This window comes from Apostichopus japonicus, chromosome 2 (genome assembly GCF_037975245.1).
Source record: "Apostichopus japonicus isolate 1M-3 chromosome 2, ASM3797524v1, whole genome shotgun sequence".
Taxonomy (NCBI): domain Eukaryota; kingdom Metazoa; phylum Echinodermata; class Holothuroidea; order Aspidochirotida; family Stichopodidae; genus Apostichopus; species Apostichopus japonicus.
The window spans coordinates 23,613,483-23,634,927 of record NC_092562.1 but is presented as its reverse complement, the minus strand read 5'-3'; the positions used below and the strand labels follow the sequence as shown (position 1 = coordinate 23,634,927).

Here is a 21,445-nt window from a genome sequence, read left to right as displayed (position 1 = left end):
ATACTCTACAGCTACCCTGAATATTTGGGTCATAACAGAATGAAGAATAAATAGTATGTAGGTCACCAGTTTGGTAAACACTGAGCACAGCTCCAATATAAGCATGATGCCCATAGTGGACTAAAGTAGTATGATTGAGATTAGATGAGAACTTTACAGTAGGAATCAAACTACATTCCTCAGTAACTGCATACACACAGCAGGCAAAATATTGTTGAAGAGCTATCATTGTATGCTATACGTAAAATTTAGAAACATTTCCAGCGAAGTGGATATCTCATTGTGAATACCCGTTAATGAATAAGTTGTGTTTGCAATAAAGCAGGTTTAAATTTAAACATTCATAAACTCATTTATATTCCTTGTGCATTGACCTCCAGCTGTTGCCATTGTACAGTAAGTTATATAGTTTGATAATACTTAACTTTTGAGGTTTGCCTTACTATTCAAACTGTCTCCCTTGTATTTATATCAAAAGCCTGCTTTTTGCATCATTCAACTTTTGACCTCTGAACTTTCGTGCAGAAGGTCTATAAGGAATAAGTCCCAATCATGGGGCAATTCTTCCTGCCAAATTTGAAGGTTATCGGTTCAGTTGTTGAGGAGAGTTTTAGGTATAAGTACTACTAACATTATACAAAGTTCTTCGACCTCAGTTGCCATGGATAATATCATGTGGTACTTTCCTACCAAGTTTGGAGAAAATAAGAATAGCTGTTTAGGAAAGGTTTTTTATACAAATTTGAATTAAAATTATACATTTGACCTTTAACCCATTGACTTAAATATTTGATAGAACTTGTAATACACATGTGAAGGTTGCATGTCGATTCAACGTTCGTTCACACTTGGATCTATTATGTAAGAAAATTTTCACTTTTCTCTTAATTTGACTCAATTTTGATCTCAGAGACACATATGTGAGGGAATATCGTGTGCCCTCATAGTTTTGCCAAACCTCATAAAATTCTTCCAGCATAGCGATAATCTTTGATCCTCGCGCATAGTGATAACCTTCGACCTGAAACTGCTTCTTAGCATGTTGGTGTAACAAGAACAATGCATCCGTATTGTTTAAGCGTCTATAATCCGCGCACTGGTCTTCTGTTGTTTACGACCCTCCACACACGCTATTTCGTCTGCTGTTGGTGAACTACAGAGATACCGTTCATGCACTTTCTCTTATCAAATGTTGCTGAGCGAGTTGAGCTCCAAAGGTAATTATTCGTACATTGAAGACAATGTGTAATGTTTTCCAAGTAATTTGTATGTTTTATGTATTAAAAACAAGCCCACAGTTCGATTATAGCTTCAATGCTCACACTGGCGTTTTGTCAAGTTTCGCTCGCTTAGCGTAGGCTGGTCTATTTAACACTGTGCACGCTGTGTATGGGCTGCTGGTCGATTACCGTTAACGTTAAGTGTATGTAGGAATCGTAGCCTTTACATCGATTAAGTGGGTGTAGGAACGTGGCTTTTACATCAAATGAAGTCTGTTATTCGTCATGCTCATTTCTGTTGTAACAATTAAGAGTGTATATTGTGTCCGTAACTAAGATGTAAGATAAACATGAGAACCTGCATGATTCTCATGTGAATACATGTGTGGAAGTACTGTACTTTAGATTGACCCATTGGGGAAGTACGTAGATTTGGAATTGTGCCCTCCTTAGTAAGATGGCGGTAGTTAAAATGGCCGCGCCCATGTACCGTTAGTGTTTACGAATGCAAATATAGCTGTATTTAAAGGTGGCCACGTCCACTAACCGTTAAAGTGCATATGTTTGTATGTATATTAGTATCTAGTTATGTCTTGTTTAAAGGGTCTATAGAATGAATCCGAGAGAAGCATCGCTTGATGGGAGCGAAATGCCGTGTGCAAATCATCCCTATGGCAACACACTGAAACTCGACTCCCAGTAGCGTAAACAGTAGACAGATACTGATCTACATGATACAGTAGTATACACGCAGTATGTTCAATATATATATACACACTGATCTACAGTACTGTATGTAGCCGAGTACACTGTTCAAATATACAGCGCTAGCTAGATTGCCGAGTCGTAACGCTCGTACGTACTATACTAGGGAATTGTGTGTAACAACTCCCGGCTCGTACGTACACGGCCGTAATTAGCTTCACTATTATACTTATACACAAATATCTTGGTCTAGGTGCATATACAGGGCCGGGACACAGTCTACTCGAAATACACATCGAAATTGTGTCTAGCTCTACAAAGCAACGTAGGACTAGGAGAATGAATTGAAAAAAGACGGCAAAATCTCTCTGGTAGATTCTTTTGAAAACTGGAAAACGCTGAAGGAGGTTGGTGTTTGCTATACCGCAGTTGAAGTAGCTTAGGCCTAGGTAAGTCAAATAACTTTCATTAACGATTCAACTACGGTGAATGTTGATGGCCTAGCTACAAGCACTGTGGGCTAGGCCTGTAACGTTAGTTAGGCCTTACAAGTAACATTCAGGTAATCTTAGTTAGTGTCACTGTCAGGACACATGGTAAAAGTATCTGTAATACTGTGACTAGGCCTATAGCCAAAGGCTTGGCCTGAATATTTGAAATGGGCCTAATGTAGTTGTATCTAGTCTAGACGATTGTGTTTTGCAGCCACCACTGTCAGCTAGGGTATTCAACAAGGACTCGGAGTTGGATAGGAATATATTATTACTAGGCTACTCCTTACTAACCTAACTTTGTGCAGCTATGGAATCAATTTAACTGTTACTGCACGAATCTTTTATCTAGCCTAGGCTAGTTTCAAATGACTTTCGTGTCACCAACTTCTTACCTGCCAAAATTTCTTATAAAATATTACCTGTGTTTATTAGTGCAGTTAACATCAATGTTAGCCATACATTTCTACAAATGGCAAAGATACCTGATTTCGTTCATGGTATTTTGCGTCCTCCAAAAATCCACAAGAAGATATAAATAAATTGATGTCGACCTACACATTATACGAACATTTGATAGGCCTTCCCAATATCACAGATCTATGACAGACAGCATATCACAGATCAAAGTACTAGGTAGCAATCTTTATTTTCTGTTGGTTTTGCTTACTTTGAAAAAAAAAGTAAATGCCTGGCCCACATGCTTTATTTGAAGCGTGAAGAAAGTGGATAATTTTCAAGTTTTACAAAATAATATTTACATCAGGAGTCATCATTTTGAAGGAAAAGGATGCAGGTACATGTGGTTAAATATGCCTTCCTAGCTAGGAGCAAACATTTGGGTGCATGTAGTTAGGGAACATAGACTAGTAGTAGTCTGTATAGGTGACTAAGGACAGGCCTTACTTTATTACTAACGTGACTTCTTTTTTTCCCTTTCTGATTGATCATTGATGTATAATTGACTCATGGCCCACTGAAAATTCAGAAATTATGATTGCTATATAATTGACACATTGCTTGCTGAAAATGCAGGAAGTATGACCAAACTCAATGTAGCACTACTACTCACCCTTAGATATATATATCACCAACTGTACAAAACTAATGGAAAGTAGATGGTGTTTTCTTGCCTTCTCCTACTCCCCAGGCGACTAACACTCTAAAATCAGCAAAAACAACTCCCAACAAAACAATGTTCCAAAGAATGGACATTTTGTGGTTAACTCCCAGCATATGATTCTGCCTATAAGTAAAAGTGTAGCTTATGAAATAATAAGTAAGCAACAAGAAAGTTTTTAGCAGAATTTTCGCAAAAGCAAACTTTAAAAGTGTTCATAATGGTGGAGAATATGTATCAGATTGCAAAAATGGTTAGGCTAGTATATTACAATGGACATTATAGAATAATTTAACATACATGTGCATGAACTTCTAGGATAGTTGACGATACTATTAACTTGGTTGAAAGGCCAACTGAACTAATTTCCTGTCTGTCCTATGCATGCATAGCAAGGTAGGTATAGGCTGTACTTCCACCACATTCACTTTCCTAGTTTCCTTTATTGATCTGGTTATTTTGCTTGGTATGTAGCTAGGCTAAGCGGTTACATCTCTATGTTCCGACGTCTCTATGTTCCGACGTCTCTATGTTCCGATGTCTCTATGTTCCGACGTCTCTATGTTCCGACGTCTCTATGTTCCGACAATTTTTTTGGACTCTAATTGTTTTTACCCAAATTTTTTTCGGACTCAATTTTTTTTTGGACCAAAATTGTTGACCAACATGTTTTCAGACCAACTTTTTTCGGACCAAAATTATTTTGGACCAATATATTTTTATGACCAAATTTTTTTGGGACCAAAAGTTTTGACACCAACATGTTTTCGGACCAACTTTTTCCGGACCAAAATTATTTTTGACCAAACTGATTTTGGTCCCAAAAAATTTGAGTACAAACAATTAAATTTCGGGTCACAAGCATTTTTCGGTCACAAGCACTATTTGGGTCATAGCAAACTTTGGGCCCATTTTTTCCTGAAAAACATTTGGTGCGTCCAAAAAATTGTGTCCCCAAAAAGGTAGGTCAGAAAAAATGTTGGTCCAAAAAAACTTGAGTCCCCCCCAAAAAAATTGGGTCCCAAAAAATTTGGGGCCCAAAAAATTTGGCCCCTCCAAAAAATTTGGTCCGAAAAATGGGGGACCAAAAAGATTTGAGTCTCCAAAAGAACATTGGGTCAAAAAAAAAATTAGAGTCCAAACAATTTGTCGGAACATAGAGACGTCGGAACATAGAGACGTCGGAACATAGAGACGTCGGAACATAGGGATGTCACCGGCTAAGCTTCATTCTAAGGTCAGTGAAACCCAACATACTGTAGAAAGTCACATTCTGTTTTGGTACTACTTAATTAAGTCTGCACTATATAGCCTATGGTATGCAACATTGTTTGTGCCATGTTTTCGTCAGCATTTATTTTTTGTATTTGTTTTCAGTAGATCTATGCTTCAGAGATATGCAAACTTCTCATAAAATCTATCAATGCTACTAAATGCTACATGCATACTTTCCAATGGAACAAATTATATATACTTGGCCAAATTTGAATCCACCAAGTTCTGTACTATTCAGTGTTTACTGTTTACCAAGGCATGCACTGTTACAACAAGAAGCGAAGGAGGATTAGATTTGGTCTATTTGCATGGAATACCCTTCTGTCATTGTTGTAATATTTGCAAGTAATACATAGTGTATTCAAATCCAGTTTTGCCCTTCATCTCCACTTCACCTTCTACAACATCTGCGTTGAGAGCATTGACAGGAAGTCATCCTACATATAAACTACCTTCAGTACATAGAGTTACAGTAGTCTCTTGTTAGCAGTATCAAGTCATGTTGCTCATTAGCTGATTACAATGAATAGCCCATGTTGACACCTGGAAGTCCTCCCTCTCCTTAAGGAGAAATATATATTATATGGGATGGTGAGTAACTTCCTGGACATCCAGCCTATGTGGCCCTTTATCAGAGTGAATTTAGAGAGTCAGGACAATACATGCAGAAGTAGCATTGCATCATGGTTCCTTAATGCCCCATGACAAAACCTAAAAGCCCTGTCATGGCAACAGTGGGTTGCATGGACATCCTTCAACTACCCTGCCAGCTGACATAAATTTTTTTTTAAATAATGAATAATTGTTAAATTCTTGCCAAAAGGCCAAGAATTTGATGGAAATGTTGTGTGTGTGTGTGTGCGTTTGTTTTTCTATCTGACCGAGGACTTGAACAAAAGAATTTCAGGTCCTCGGTTGTGATTTCTAAAGAATCACCACGTCCTCGGAAGAATTCTATTGTATGGGGTATTGTTAAAGTTAGGGTACGTGGATTTGAACAATGGAAAATACAATGGGGCCCTCGGTCTGAATGAAACACAAACATGGGTGTGTGTGGGTGGGTGTGTGTGTGTGTGTGTGTGTGTATTTGTGTACTGTACATGGTAAGACAACTGCTTGCAAACATGATTACTGAAAAGGTAAATATTACTATAAAATATATTCTGGCAAAGAAACCCTGATAAAAGTTTGCATAATCAAACTTCATAATTAACATATGACCCCAACTTTTTCATTCTTTATCACAGCTACGTTGGATACTGTATGCTGGGAGAAAGTACTTGGCAGCCATCGATTTCAACTTTCACAGAAACTGTTCCAAAGAAAGATGGAGATGGGAATGATGAGTAATTGTTTCTGTCTGTGCCCTCATTATATGCTTATTTAATATGTGTAGTGAATGGCATTAGATGTACAACCCATTTCAAATGATACCTTTTAGGCACACTTCTTTCTCACTTCACAACAGAATATTTACATTATTACCATAGATGCAATTGATGGTTTGTGGATTCATTTATGTCTTAAACCAGAGGTTAAATGCATAACTAAATTGAAACACTTTCAAGGTATTTACCTAGTACATGAACATACAGTTCTACACTCCTTTTGATGATGTTAATTGTTTCTAGGTAGTATTTCATAGTGAAAACAATCAAGATTTAATTGACAGCAGCCTTATAGCTACATATGAAGATATTTGTTAAAATACCCTGTGTGTTGATTATCTGGAGGTGCACAAATTAATATGCAAATCACAACCACCTCTTATGATTTCTTTTCAGGGTCAAGGTGAAGTACTCCGCAGCCACCAAACAATGGCATCTGGTACCTGTGAAAGAGCCCAAAACCTATGGATACATTCTGCATTTCTGGAGAACATTGTGAAAGTTCTGGTAGTTAATCTATGTCATCTAAACAGGCTTGAAAAACCCTACTTGATGAACGAAAAAATTATACCAAGAGTGTCCACTGTCCATAAGCCAACAATTGAAGACTTTACAGAGCCAATATAAGAGTGGGTTTACACATAATCAATGGTTGTAGTAGATTCTTAAGCTCATTTGCACAAATACATGATATGATTAATCAAACATTAAACAGTGGAAGTAATTATTATTGGCAATTAAAAGATGGTAGAATGTTTAAAAAAAGAACATTCAAAACTGTACTATAATTTGCTATTTTTTTTATCCCATTCGTTATCACAGCTTGCATTAGCCCAAATGTTATGGATGTAAGCTCTTTAATTTCACAGGAGATAAAATACTGCAAGCAAACATCAAACATCGTTATTAAATTGATGCCCATAAAATTTAATCTCACCAACTGAAGTCACCAAAATGGTAAAAAACTTCTGAAATTGTGCGTAAAGTACATTTCTGGTGAAAGTGAGACACGTGAGGCAGTTTTTGTGGACATATCGGCCAGGTATGGATTGTTGCTTTGGAAGAAAAACTACCCCATTTTCCACAACTACCTATCCTATGTTTTTCAAAGTTGTTCATGCATATGACATTGAGAAGTGTAGCCTCTATAGGTCAATTTATAAAGGTCTACATATGTCAAAATAAACATGTCTAGCATGTATTGTCTTTTCCTTAAACAATACCTGGTCCTTTCCGTACCCTCAAAGAAAGTCTTACAATCCATGATATGCATTGAAAAACATAAATGTTAATTTGAATATGTTTTTCTAAAATATGCCAACTTTAATTCCTGTGTAGTGACAATCCTCTGATGGAAACATGTTCCTTATGCACCAAACTGCACAGGATGGGATGACTACACTATGTAACGTCCAGTTCTGACCGCTTTCCAGTAAGTAAAGGACCTTGCAGTGTACCTGTAGGTACTATTACATGTCCTGTGTCCCAGTATCAGTAGGTCATATCTTTGGACCATTGCCAGATTCAAAGCTTCAGGTCCATTATTAACTTAATGACCGAAATGAATGTTTGTTTAATGTAGGAAGCAAATGTCTTGACATATGATCTGCTTTGGTTCTCGAGTTCTAAATGAATGTTATGAAGGGGCTCTCTTGCAACCCTAATCTCAAATATAAATTAGCATGTAAAACTAGCAAAATTATTGCAACCACTATAATATTATTTAGCAATTATTGTCAGCTAATACTCATAGCTAGTACAGTAACTAGGTACAGTACCTCTTGATTACAGTTACACCTCTATTTAAATGACTCCAATTCGTCATGAAGATAACGAAGAATAGCCATGTTCGGGTATATCAGTAGACCTACTTATAGCAAAAAATTACTAGATACGACTTCATTTTACAATCACATATACTCGCACTCAATGATTGGATGTACAGCAACTACTCTCCCACAACCGTGCATCAGTAATAACTACTTTGTATTCCTAACATGTGTATCAGGACATGAACAGTAGTTACTTACGAGCCATGAGTATCGGTTGTTTTTGTGTACAATTATGGTCTCTGCTGTGACACTGTTTTAATGAATACTCCAGAGGCATGCTATGTACAGGAATACTCTAAAATTAGACTTCATAAAATGAAATGTTTTTGTAAAATGATGTCCACTCTATAAAATTGTCATAAATAATAGGAGGGAGTTATTTTCTGTATGGTTGATATGATGAATTTGCTCACAAAGACTCACATTGGTGTTGCCATATATATGCATTCTTAAAAGTTCACTAAATTATAAGATCACTTCTCCAAAATAAAATATGATTTATGGATATTGTTTGCAACATATGCCTACAAAAAATGTATGGCAAGTTGTTAATTCAATCACACCCTAATATCAGCCTCGTCGTTATTGTAAAATGTTCACAAAATAAAATAAATAAGGGGATTAGGGGAGGCATTAAACCCAGTTCCCTCTCCCACAATGGATCCATCGCAAGGTTTCACAATAGAAAGAAAGTTTCAGTCAGATCTGGCCAGTCAATCTCATTACACTGTTCCTGCAGTAGGCTATACTCTGACAAAATATGGTTGCCGAGGGTACTTGGTAAGCACCCCAGCCTTGGCCCCTGAATCATCAATTTGAAATTAAAAAAGTAAAAATTTTGAACCACTTGTCAGATCTCCTTTGTTTCTTTTTCACCTTTATGTTTTTCTTAATTTTTCCATTTTGTAGCTAATATGGGCCTGCCCAATCCCCATGAACCCCCCCCCCACCCATACCCTTATCTGAAAAATCTGCTACTGTGTCACACTTTTGTCAAAAGCGGAATTGTTGATCTTTGAAGGGGTACGCATGTCCCAACAAAATATGTCCCTCCAAGGTGAAGAATATTACACCCATACATATGTCATATTGATTTACCACTATGTATTACATCAGTGAAAATAACTAAAAATATAAATCAGCATCACATCATGCACTTGGCCGACCCCAAAATTTATGAATTTGTTTGCCCACAGTGCAGAGGTGAACCTTCAATGTGTGTAAAAATTACCCACATGTCCGACACTACAAATTGTAACAGGTCATTCCAAGTTGAACATAAAACAACTACCTTGGCATTCTCCAATAACATAAACATCTAGGCCTATACAGCATTCCACAGTCATTCTACTATGATTGAGGTGAAACAGTACTTTGCACTGCCTGACCTCCCCCCCCCCCCACCCACACAATGGTACAGCCCTTAATTGGACAGAATCAGAAGTTGGAGAAAAATAGAGGGCGCCTGACATTAATTGCTTGGCTGGATTCATTGTAAAGCCCCTTTAATGAACAAATGACATTTTCTGGTTGTATGCATTTAGGAAACCCAGTTAACTTGAGCATAATACTTATTTTACAACAGTTTTACTACAATGCTCACACATGTGAGTTACACTAGGTTAAGCCGGTACCACATGGTTGTGTCGTTGTTATTCCTACCGTGGGGTTGACTTGCTGAAGTCCCGTTGTTTTAATGAATGAAATCTACACAGGATATGAGTAGGCAGATGTGTCTTATTACAGTTGTAAAGACTGTGTCCTCTGTTAATGTATTCAAATTGGTTTGCGTTGATAGTAATTCTTATTCTCAGTCATCGTTGCTATATGTTGTTGTGGAATATTAGGCAACAGTTGGAAGCTGTATACATACAACTGATTAACCTTTTGTTATGACTGACCAATTTATACATATTTTTAATGCTTTTCTGGTTATGTGTCATTACAGATGCACTTGTAGCTCTGAAGGCCCTAAGTGTGGTCCACTCTTCTCTTTTCTTTTCTGCAAATTATCTCTAAAATATTTTGAGTCGCTGGCTCCAATACCCAGCGATACTTGTGAGACCCTTGAATGAAATGATTGAAGCAAAAGTTGTTGTTCTTGAGTTTTAATGTTCATGTTTGTTAACTCTTGCCATTACACATACAAGTTCCCATCATGGGACACATGCCTACCAAGCTTGAAGAAATGGGTCCAGCTGTTTGATGCAACTGGCAGATGTCACAAACACGCACACACAGATGGCCAACTTTTAACAATTTTGACTTTTGATAATGGACTTCAGGTCACACCTCAGTCACCATATCATGGGTCAACCCTCAAGACTTGCTACTCCAAAACATGAACTGTTACCATATTATCCATTACTATAGCAACTGAAATAGCTACAATAGGCTCCAATGACATACAAATTTATACAACATTTCATACTCCATAGATACATTGATAGAATTATTGGGAAGAGGTAAGAAAAAAAGACTCCATCTAACTTTCATTCATTAATGTTAGTATACATGCTTTCTTCATGAAACAATGTCAAGACTTTTCACAGATTATATCTTCCAAAATGCTAGTGAAACCAAGTGGATTTGCTTTTCAGATCAATACCTAGCTGCAATGAATACATTAGTTAAAACTGATTCACTGTTGCTGGGTGAAAATCAAACATTATACCACCACTGAAATATATACTCAATAAAATAAGTATAGGAAGTACATTATTCTTACCACGAACAATCAATCTATTCAATCCATGGAGAGCTTCCTCTCTTCGAAAGGCAATATGACACTCATAGAGACCATTATCACCAGTAGCAGCTTCTCTGTCTATGATGATATCTTCAGTCCTCATAGCAAATACACCTGAACCATTGATTCTCCAGTTGTACGGAGGCATACCAGACCAATCCATGTCTATCATGACACCAGTATCTCCTGCATTAACAGTCTGAGTAAACTGTCTGTTGACTGGAACAACATAAGCTGTAAACATAAAGATTTTGACAATAACATACTGAACATATAGGCAGTAAGCATTGTTCCATTTTTGTTTAAGTTCATGACGCACATCTGGGGGTGGACGTGAAAACAGTAAAATCATGAAAAGAAAATGTGTGTCAACTCATATAGCTTTCACAGGGCAACAACTTGGCCTTAATTTGACTCGCAATTATGGATTAAAATTAATTCGTAAATATTTAAAAAATGCTTGTTCACAGGGGTCATGAGGAACGTGTTTGTTTTGTACTACCGTCAATTTTTCGCGAAATATACATATTACTAGGCTAGTCTGTACAGTTATACGTACGTCGTGTGAAACCGACATGGCGTTCGTAGCAAAGTACTAGTTGTGCACAGGGGAGCGATAGCTCCCACTAGTCGCCATCAGCGTTACCAGCAGCACATGCCAAAAAAACGCTAGATTTGCAAAAGTAAAACCCCAGAAAACGCTAGATATAGATTTTCATGAACATACAGTATGTAATGTAGCCAGCCTATGACCTTCCATCACAAGTTGCACTTATTCATATGATATACCGTTTTATGATTATTTAAAAAAAAAATCAAGTCATAATGGCTCAGAATCATAACAAAACAACTGTAGAATCAACAAAATAACAACTAATTCAGACGAAATTTAACTGCAAGAAACGATTCGCGCGTCTCAATCCACGGTAAGGCTGTGTGCCTAGTGTGTACATAAACTCACACAATGGCCCACAGTTCCTCTCCTCACGTTTACTAGTTAATATGACACAGATCTGTTAAGTTTTTTGGTCCGGGAAATGTCCTGCCTTATAACTAAGTTCGAATCGTGCGCATAATGTACCTTTATTTCCGGAAAAACAAAGTCGTCGTTTTCGGTCTCAGGGTGGGGGGGGGGGCATTGCCCTGGAGTACGGTACCATGGAGGGAAATGGTCCGGGAGGGGGTATCTGGGGGAATCCTCTAAGGAGATGATGGGGTGTACTGTGGGGGAATGAGACCGCGGAAGGCGGGAGGCCGCGGATGAGAGTAAGTAGACCCTAAATAGCCTAAGCTATAAAATGATTAAATCAATAAAAAGTGAGAAGTATATATGGTCAATTCCATGATAAGGTCAACATCATACCAAAAAATTTAAAATCATTTAACGTTAAAATTGTATTAGTTTCCAATAAATAGAATACTTGTAGTTACTAAAAATAATTTTTTCACCCCCGAAACATCATTTGTTTGATTATGGGGTCAGTAATAACAAATGGTTCCCGTAGTAACTAAATTATGAAAAATACAGTGAAATTTCATTTTGTGCCGATTTGTACATAGTAATCATAGGTATCATCAGTTTTTTTGGACTAATTATATTTGCTATAGCATAGTGCTTACTTAATAGCTTCAATTTTTTTTCTACATCAAGGCATTAGACAATAATGGTGAATTGAAAACACCCTCGATTTACTGTCACGCGAGTCACAAAATTTACTGTTTTTGCTTTTTTTTCTCCTTGCCTGCACAATAGTTTTACTCCAAATAATGAATATCAAGTCTTCACATAGATACCAAAAGGACTGAATTTTCCTTTCCAGAAGATATTCAAATTTGGCGGAAAATCACCCTTTACGAATGTCACGCGAGTCACGTCACGCGAGTCACGTCAATTCAAGATAGTGTTTCTACCTATTAAATGTGTGTTGGACTAATTATATTTGCTATGGCATAGTGCTCACTTAATAGCTTCAATTTTATTTTGACATCAAGGCATTAGACAACAGTGGTAAATTGAAAACAGTAAACACCCTCGATTTACTGTCACCTGAGTCACAAAATTTACTGTTTTTGTTTTTTTTCTCCTTGCCTGCACAATAGTTTTACTCCAAATAATGAATATCACCTCTTCACATAGATACCAAAAGGATTACTGAATTTTCCTTCTCAGAAGATATTCAAATTTGGCAGAAAATCACCCTTTACGAATGTCACGCGAGTCACGTCACGCGAGTCACGTCAAATCAAGATAGTGTTTCTACCTATTTACTGTGTGAAAATTACAGGGATGTTATAGTTTGATGAATGAATCACTGATTAAAGATATCATATTTGCATTCCCCTTTAATTAGGCAACTTGAATAATATGGGCACACATAATGCAACTAATTAAGATAATTTCATTTGAAATATCACAATTTAAAATCATGAATATTTATTCGCAATATAATGCCTATTTTATCACCACATTAGGAAAGTTAGCACTTGTTATTGAATTTTTAGTAATATACAAAAACATAATCTATATTTGTATCTGGCAATGCCATGTGCTATGACTTGACAACCTTAAGGTTTTAACTGCTCAATCATTCCCAAAATCCTATGAGCGAATGTATCGTCTCAAATATTACACTTTTGGTTTATTCAAATATGACAAATGAGAATGGTAATTTGAATCACATTTTGATAGATCTCTTTCTTCTAAAACTCTCAAATGAGTGACTTCAACAGACTAAATGTTGTTACAAATATGAATTGACAAGATATATTGCCTGAACAACTGTACTACCTGTACAGTATATTACCTACTGTCTGCAGTCATGAAGGTAACTCGGGGACATAATATCATCTGGACATTCCCAAGGGAAGTACCTTTTGGACACTTTCTAGACCAATGAATGTTATATTTCACTATGCAAGATCTATACCTTCGATTCACTACTGCATTCGGTCTAGAACTATCCGAAAAGTGAACTTGTCACGCGAGTCACGTTTTCTTGTCACGCGAGTCACAATACATCTTCATCGTTATTTTCTTGCATTACAACATATTTTCAAAGTTGCATAGCAATTGAGATAGAGGTGTTTTTCAACTTTTAATATTTTTTCAAATTTTAATAAGACATAAGAAATCGAACATTTGTGTGTGCATTCTGATATTTGCTCATAGTAACTGTCACGCGAGTCACGTTTAGTTTTTCGCCAATTTCACCCCAATACTTGAGGTATAAATATTTTTTGTCTACTGTTGTAAGCATTAAGGCGCACCTTACTGACTACATGAATGCTTTTCTCCCAGGTAATTTCTTTATTTGTTTAATGATATCAAATAGAGAGGAATTTTAGTAAAAATGTCACGCGAGTCACCATGGAATTGACCATATACTTGTTTATTTCGTAATCAAACAGAGTTGAATACAGATGAGGTGCAATTTGAGTGGATACTATTTACAAAAATAAAAAAAAACAATATTTTTTGTCTACTGTTGTAAGCATTAAGGCGCACCTTACTGACTACATGAATGCTTTTCTCCCAGGTAATTTCTTTATTTGTTTAATGATATCAAATAGAGAGGAATTTTAGTAAAAATGTCACGCGAGTCACCATGGAATTGACCATATACTTGTTTATTTCGTAATCAAACAGAGTTGAATACAGATGAGGTGCAATTTGAGTGGATACTATTTACAAAAAAAGCAGGTGCATAGTGCAGGTACAGGGTGATTACTGTGACATACAGTACAGTGATATAGAATTTCCACACTAGACGGTTATCAATTTGTACATAGATATTCAAGTATGGTGTGTGTCAATTTCTCCTCTCGTTAAAAAGTCACACCCATAGTCCCCTAGCTTGAAGTAACTCTCTTATATGATCCCCCCATCGAATCAAGTTTTCATCATTCCAATAGTGCACCCCCTAATATCAAATCTCTGAGCGAATAAAACATCCTTTATCACACAGTACTTGTTGCAGATATAGAAGTCCCGGGACAGAAGTTAAACATTATCACACAAAACCATCTACAAAATCATTCAAAAGATACTTAATTGATTTGAAAGTCCGAAATGTCGACAAGAGCACGTGGCAGATTCAATCTATTATTAGATCTCACGCTCAATTCACTTTGTGAATGTTCGGTATTATTCGGCCATGTATTACGTCGTTTCCATCATGGCGGCTTTTGGGAGCTATCGCTCCCCTGTGCAAATTTCAGCAACTACCAGCAAGTCAGTTCCTACGGGAGATGAAAACGCCAAACCAATTCCTAGCACATGGTCAAGATAGCTTGATTTCGCCCTAAAATGGCAGTCTCTGAGCGGTGAGCAACATCAGATAGCGACCATATTTGTTGCCAAGAGTTGCGACGACATTCCCCTACCAAACCCGCCATTGCCACATGATGGAGGATATCACAACGTCTGCTATGTACAGTCGGTTTACAGACAGAGGGTAGAACTGTGCATCAATAGATTGAAGAGGAACAGACCTTCTATTCAACAGAATTAATGCATTCTTGTAAGTGTGACCAAACGGGTATAACGAAGGCTATAACTACTGTTTTCGCCCAACTAGTAGGCCCTAGTACTAGTTCGTTAGGAATCCAAACGCAATATAGGGCATTGGTCTTTTGATATCACATAGGCCTAGGTCCAGTGCTAGTACTACTACTAGTTTGGTATTAGAACTAGCCCAATGCCTACTACAGCATACTTCTACTCCTAGCTAGTACTGAATGGTACCAAAGTTGGTGTACCTAAGCCTCGAATTTTATTCTAATTTAACAATTTTTTTACCTAATATTTTGAATGACATATTATGATGATGTTACTGTGGTTCTTGTAACGATATGAAAGTTTGTTTACTTGTATGACACCACTCTGTGGTTGTCAAGCGAAGCATGAGAACGTTGTTAAAATTTGTTAACTTTATCAAGCATATATTTGCCTTCATTGTGTCAGATTGAGCACAGAATGTGAAGATCACAACATGGTGTCAGAAGTATATAAAAGTAATTGAAAAGAGTTTAGGTCTGTTTTTCAAATTCAAGGTCAGTGTTAGATTAGACTTTAGCCGTAGAGGAGCATAATTTTGTGACAAAAATGAGTACTATTACAGTGCCATTACCACAAAACTTGGACCTCAAGGGTAATTTGAAGAAGAACTGGGAGAAATTCAGATTGTTGTGGGATAGTTATGTCACTCTGACTGAGTTGGATAAAAAAGATGAGAAAATCCAGGTGGCAACATTTGTAACTTGTATAGGCCCTGAGGCATTGGAAATCCACAACAATTTGACATATGAAAATGCTGTAGATCGTACAAAAATTGCAAAAATAATGAGCTTATGGGAAGCATACTGTATTGGGCAGACAAACGTAATCTATGAAAGATACAAGTTTAATAACTGCACTCAGGAACCAAATGAAATGTTTGACGAATTTGTTGTGAAACTGAGAATTTTTGCATCCTCGTGCGAATATGGCACACTAAAGGATCAAATGATTAGAGATCGTATTGTATGCGGCATAGCTAGTCGAAATACTCAGAAAAAATTATTGCAAACAGCAGATTTGGATCTCCCAAAATGTATTAACATTTGTAAGGCGGCTGAAGTGGCTGCAGCACCAATAAAAGGTATGAGTGATCAAAGTGCTGAAGTCCATGCTGTCAGGTACAACCCTAAGACAAGATGCCACAAAGGTAAATGGGTTGAAGACTGTAGGTACTGCGGAAAAAGTCATGAGGCAGACAAAATGAAATGTCCAGCATATGACCAATCAAATATGAATCATTTTGCAGTGAAATGTAAAACCAAATGGAAGTCAAAGAAAAAGAAAGACTTTCATAAGAGTCATAAGAAATCAGTCAAACAGGTTGACTTGAGTAGTGAAAGTAATGACGAAAAGGCACAATCTTCGAGTGAATCAGTTCTGTCTGTAACATTACAGGAAGATGTAAACAATGTTGATGTAAACAGAGTGAGTCCATATGTGACAAAAGTATATGCCACGTTCCAAGTTGAAGGATCACTTGCAAAGTTTCAAATTGATTCAGGGGCATCATGTAATGTGATATCTGAAAGGTATGTCCCTGAAGGCACTGAGATTAAAGAGTCAGACCACAAAAATCTGAGCATGTACAACAATGATCCAATGCCAATTGTGGGGACTTGTAAATTGAGGTTGAGAAACATAAAGAATATGAAGAAATTTTCTGTGCAGTTTGTTGTTGTGCAAGGAAACAAGCAAGTGCCACTTCTTGGATCGCGGGCATCACAGCAAATGAAATTGATTAAAGTGTTGTATGAAAACATAGATAACGAACCAACTGAAAGTTCTGAAATTAAAGGGGAAGTAAAGCAATTGAGAAAACTAACTTACCGCTAAAAAAAGAAAATGTGATAAGAGATTATCATGATGTATTCACAGGTCTAGGGTGTATGCCAGGTAAAGTACACCTGGAAACTGATCCTAATGTCACGCCTGTTATTATACCACCAAGACGTGTTCCAATATCTATAAAGCCTCAGCTTAAAGAGGAGCTAAAGAGATTGGAAAAATTGCAATGTGATAGAGAAGGTTGACGAACCTTCTGACTGGGTGTCAAGTCTGGTTAGCATAACCAAACCCAGTGGTAAACTGCGTGTTTGTATTGACCCACAACCATTAAATAAGGCTCTAAAACGGTAACACTACCCGTTACCCGTTATCGAAGATATTCTGCCAAGTCTTAACGATGTAAAGGATTTTAGCAAATGTGATCTGAAAGAAGGATTTCTCCAATGTGAGTTGGATGAAAGTTCTTCCAAGTTGACCACATTCCAAACCACATGGGGAAGGTACTGTACAAGTATAAACGCATGCCGTTTGGAATCTCCCCAGCACCTGAACTCTTCCAACAAAGGCTAGACCAAAACCTTGAAGAGCTCGAGGGTGTTCATATCATAGCTGACGACATATTGGTCACTGGCAAAGGGAAAACAGAAGCTGAAGCAGACAAAGATCATAACCGAAACATGACTAAGCTGCTTGCAAGATGCAGAGAGCGATCTATCAAGTTCAACAGAGATAAGTTTGAATTTAAGTGCAAAGAAATCAACTTTATAGGGCATGTGGTTACTAAAGACGGTCACAAAGTCGACCCAAAGAAAGTTGAGGCGATCATTGATATGCCTAAACTGACCGACACCGCTGCAGTACAACGGTTCGTTGGAATGGTGAAATACTTGTCTAAGTTCCTTCCAAGCTTATCGGACACGTGCGAACCGATTCGACGTCTAACACATAAGGACGTGAAATGGAGCTGGGGACAAGACCAAGACGCAGCATTCAAGGAGGTGAAGCGTAGTGTCAGCAGCACACCAGTGTTGAAGTACTTCGATCCGCAAAGCGAAACTGAAGGTCAGGGAGACACATTGGAAAAAGGAATCGGTTTCACACTGATGCAACAGGGACAGCCGGTAACCTTTTCAAGTAGAGCGTTAACCACCACAGAGACTCGATACTCACAAATTGAGAAAGAACTTCTTGCTTTAATCTTCCGTTTGGAGCGAAACCACCAATTCACCTACGGACGCAAGATAAAGCTTTGGACAGATCACAAGCCATTGGTTTCAATGTCTAAGAAACAAATCACGACTGCCCCAAAGCGCCTCCAACGGCTACTGTACTTCTAAGACTGGTGCAGTATGATATCGACATTGTGTAAAAGCCGGGAAAGGTAATGTATCTCGCAGATACATTATCACGAGCCTTCGTACAGAATGAGGAACGATCTGCCGTGGAAGTCGAGACAGAAAGTGTAAACATTATAGACTTCCTTCCGGTATCTATAGCAACTCGCAAGCAAATCCAGGACTCAACCAACAGAGACCCCGTCTGTCAGAATCTGAAACGATACATTACAGAGGGCTGGCCTGAAGACAAAAAGCTATTGCCAACCAGAGCTAGCCCATACTTCCAAATTCGCGACGAGCTTTCCATCCAAGATGGTATCATATTCAAAGCACAGAGATGTGTCATTCTGACACCTCTGAGAAGGGACATTAAAGCAAAACTTCACAACTCACACACTGGAATCGAAAGTATGCTGAGGACAGCGAGAGATACGGTTTATTGGCCAGGTATGAGTAAAGAAGTTAAAGACTATGTTGAAGAGTGCAGTATCTGTAATACATACCGCACTCAGCAATCCAAAGAACCATTGGGCAGCCACAACATACCAGATCACCAGGGAGAAAAAGTTGGTGTCGATATTTTCACCATCGATGGTACAGATTATCTCTGTATTGTTGACTATTTTTCGGATTACTTCGAAGTTGACACACTCTTAAACAAGAAAGATGCGCCGGCAGTGATCAAAATCATGAGGCGATATTTCTCTACACATCGTATACCAGTTACAGTACAGTCAGACAACGGACCAGCATTCTCGTCCTGTGAGTCAGCTGATTTCGCACAATCGTATCAGTTTGACCATGTAACCAGTTCACCGCTCTTCCCACAAAGCAATGATAAAGTCGAAAACGCGATAAAGACCGCTAAGAACTTGATCAAGAAAGCGAAGCAGGATAAGCAAGATATCTATCTCAGCTTGCTTAGCTGGAGGAATACTCCTTCTGAGGGTCTGTGGTTATCGCCATCACAACGTCATTTCAGTCGAAGGACTAGAACAGTTATACCAACTGCCAAGAAACTTCTCACACCTAAGGTTGTGAAGGAAGTCAAGCAGAAGAAAAAGAAGAGTAATTAAAAACAAGCGCGATATTACAATCGTAGTGCTAAGCTTCTTCCAGAACTGAACAAAGGGCAAACAGTACACGTTCAACCATCTGGACGTGAGAAAGTATGGGAAAAAGCTAGCGTTGAAGAACTCGTCAACAAAAGCTCCTACAAAATCATCACAGAAGATGGACGTGAATTCCGTCGTAATCGTAATCATTTACGAGCTACCAAAGAACCACTGATTGACAGAAGCGAGCTGTTCTATGACGTATATGACTCACAAAACGCACTGCCAACCAGCATCGATTGCAGCAACAAAGATGCAGCACGTAATGAGAGTTCAAGCACAACTCAATAAAAACGAACCAGAACCATATTTAAAGAAGCCAAAGGAACCGTAAGCAGAGACCCCATTGTGTTTGCTGTAAATGACCTATATTAGGCCATTGTTAGCGTTAAGTGTTTGTAAATATGTTTTAATACTTTTAAGGGTAAGAAATATGATTAGTTATGAAAGAGGAAATTAGAGTTTAAAAATAGAAGTTGGATCAAAGAAAGTTTTTTTTAAAGAAGGAAGGGTGTAACGATATGAAAGTTTGTTTACTTGTATGACACCACTCTGTGGTTGTCAAGGGAAGCATGAGAACGCGCGTCATTAAAATTTGTTAACTTTATCAAGCGTATATTTGCCTTCATTGTGTCAGATTGAGCACAGAATGTGAAGATCACAACAGTTCTCTGATTGATCACCTTCAAAATATTATCATATGACTCAGGTTGATCACCTTCAAAATATTATCATATGACTCAGGTTGATCACCTTCAAAATATTATCATATGACATAGGCTAGCCTCTACTCTAGGCTAACTAATTTTTTATCAGTAATTGTTACAAACAAGTTTTGAAAAGGAAAGCACTGCAGGCTAATATGTTTGTCACATAGGCCTTCCTTGTTAAGGGTACACTGGGAATGCAATAAGGCATGTGAAACTGGGGGTTGCACAATTTAATTAGGTAGATGTACAGTAGTATACTGGCACTAGCCTATAGGCTTTCTGTGTTAGGGAAAGTTGTAAGGTATGTACATGGTAACTGTAATTGAAAATTCTTACACTGTAGACCCTGGCATTTGAAGTTACTTGTGTTCACAAAATGGTCACACTTAGGCATGATTTAACCAACCCCAGTTTACATGGTTCTAGTGCTTTTGATTTCTTTCTTTTTCGGTAACTGTATTGGCAATTCACGAATCTGTTCAGGTGATGCAGAATTTACTTGCAGGTGGTTCAAGTCCACCAACAGAAATGACTCAGCCATACAGTTCCCATAATGAATTTAAAGACAAACATGTTGCCATAATGTGGAGTACTAACAGGATGATCATTCATAAGGCTAACTGTAGTACTACTACTACCTGTAGGTTCAGGAAATACCTGCGGGTAGATCTGAAGCAAGTAGACTGAAAAACTCATTCTTCTTGCAAAATAGCCTCACAATATTGCTTCATGTTTGTATCAAGGTAACTTTTTACAAATAAATTACACAACTACTGCTGTAACTGTCCTATTGTCTCATTAAAAGTAACAAATGGGATGTGTAAAACCTGGAAAAATCTGTCATATTTTTCAGAAGAAAGAAATGCATTTTGCATATAGCAAACATCTTCTAGGTGTTTCCTTTTTCTTTTATTAAAAGTATATCTTCATAATTTTCCAAATTTCATTCATAGTTGCCTTTCTAAATCAGATGTTACTTGAGAGTGCTAGCAAAAAAAAAAGGGCAAAGGATCTTTTAGTCACACAATAACCATCAGTAAAATTACTACATAGAACAATTGAAACATTTTTTGTTATATTGACATTCCAGCAATTCCTGCACCCATGAAAAAGCAGACACCAGAATGTATCTGCAGGCTGCATTTGACAGGGGCGTATCC

At 37.6% G+C, this 21,445-nt stretch overlaps 1 protein-coding gene and 1 long non-coding RNA gene across 3 annotated transcripts in view; one reads left to right on the top strand and one right to left on the bottom strand.

The window, feature by feature from the left end:
* Positions 1–21,445, bottom strand: part of LOC139983109 (tyrosine-protein kinase receptor Tie-1-like) — a 44,222-nt gene that overhangs the window by 2,618 nt on the left and 20,159 nt on the right. Inside the window, exon 3 of the mRNA XM_071996473.1 lies at positions 10,760–11,014. Within this exon, the coding sequence (XP_071852574.1) occupies positions 10,760–11,014 (255 nt within the window). The remainder of the gene's footprint in view (positions 1–10,759; positions 11,015–21,445) is intronic.
* Positions 1,824–9,414, top strand: LOC139983201 (uncharacterized). Of its 2 annotated transcripts, XR_011798550.1 has the most exons (4): positions 1,824–2,374; positions 6,059–6,157; positions 6,596–6,828; positions 7,538–9,413. It is a non-coding gene; the product is annotated as an uncharacterized lncRNA (long non-coding RNA). The 2 variants fall into 2 exon arrangements; XR_011798548.1 differs by having other exon boundaries at positions 6,596–9,414.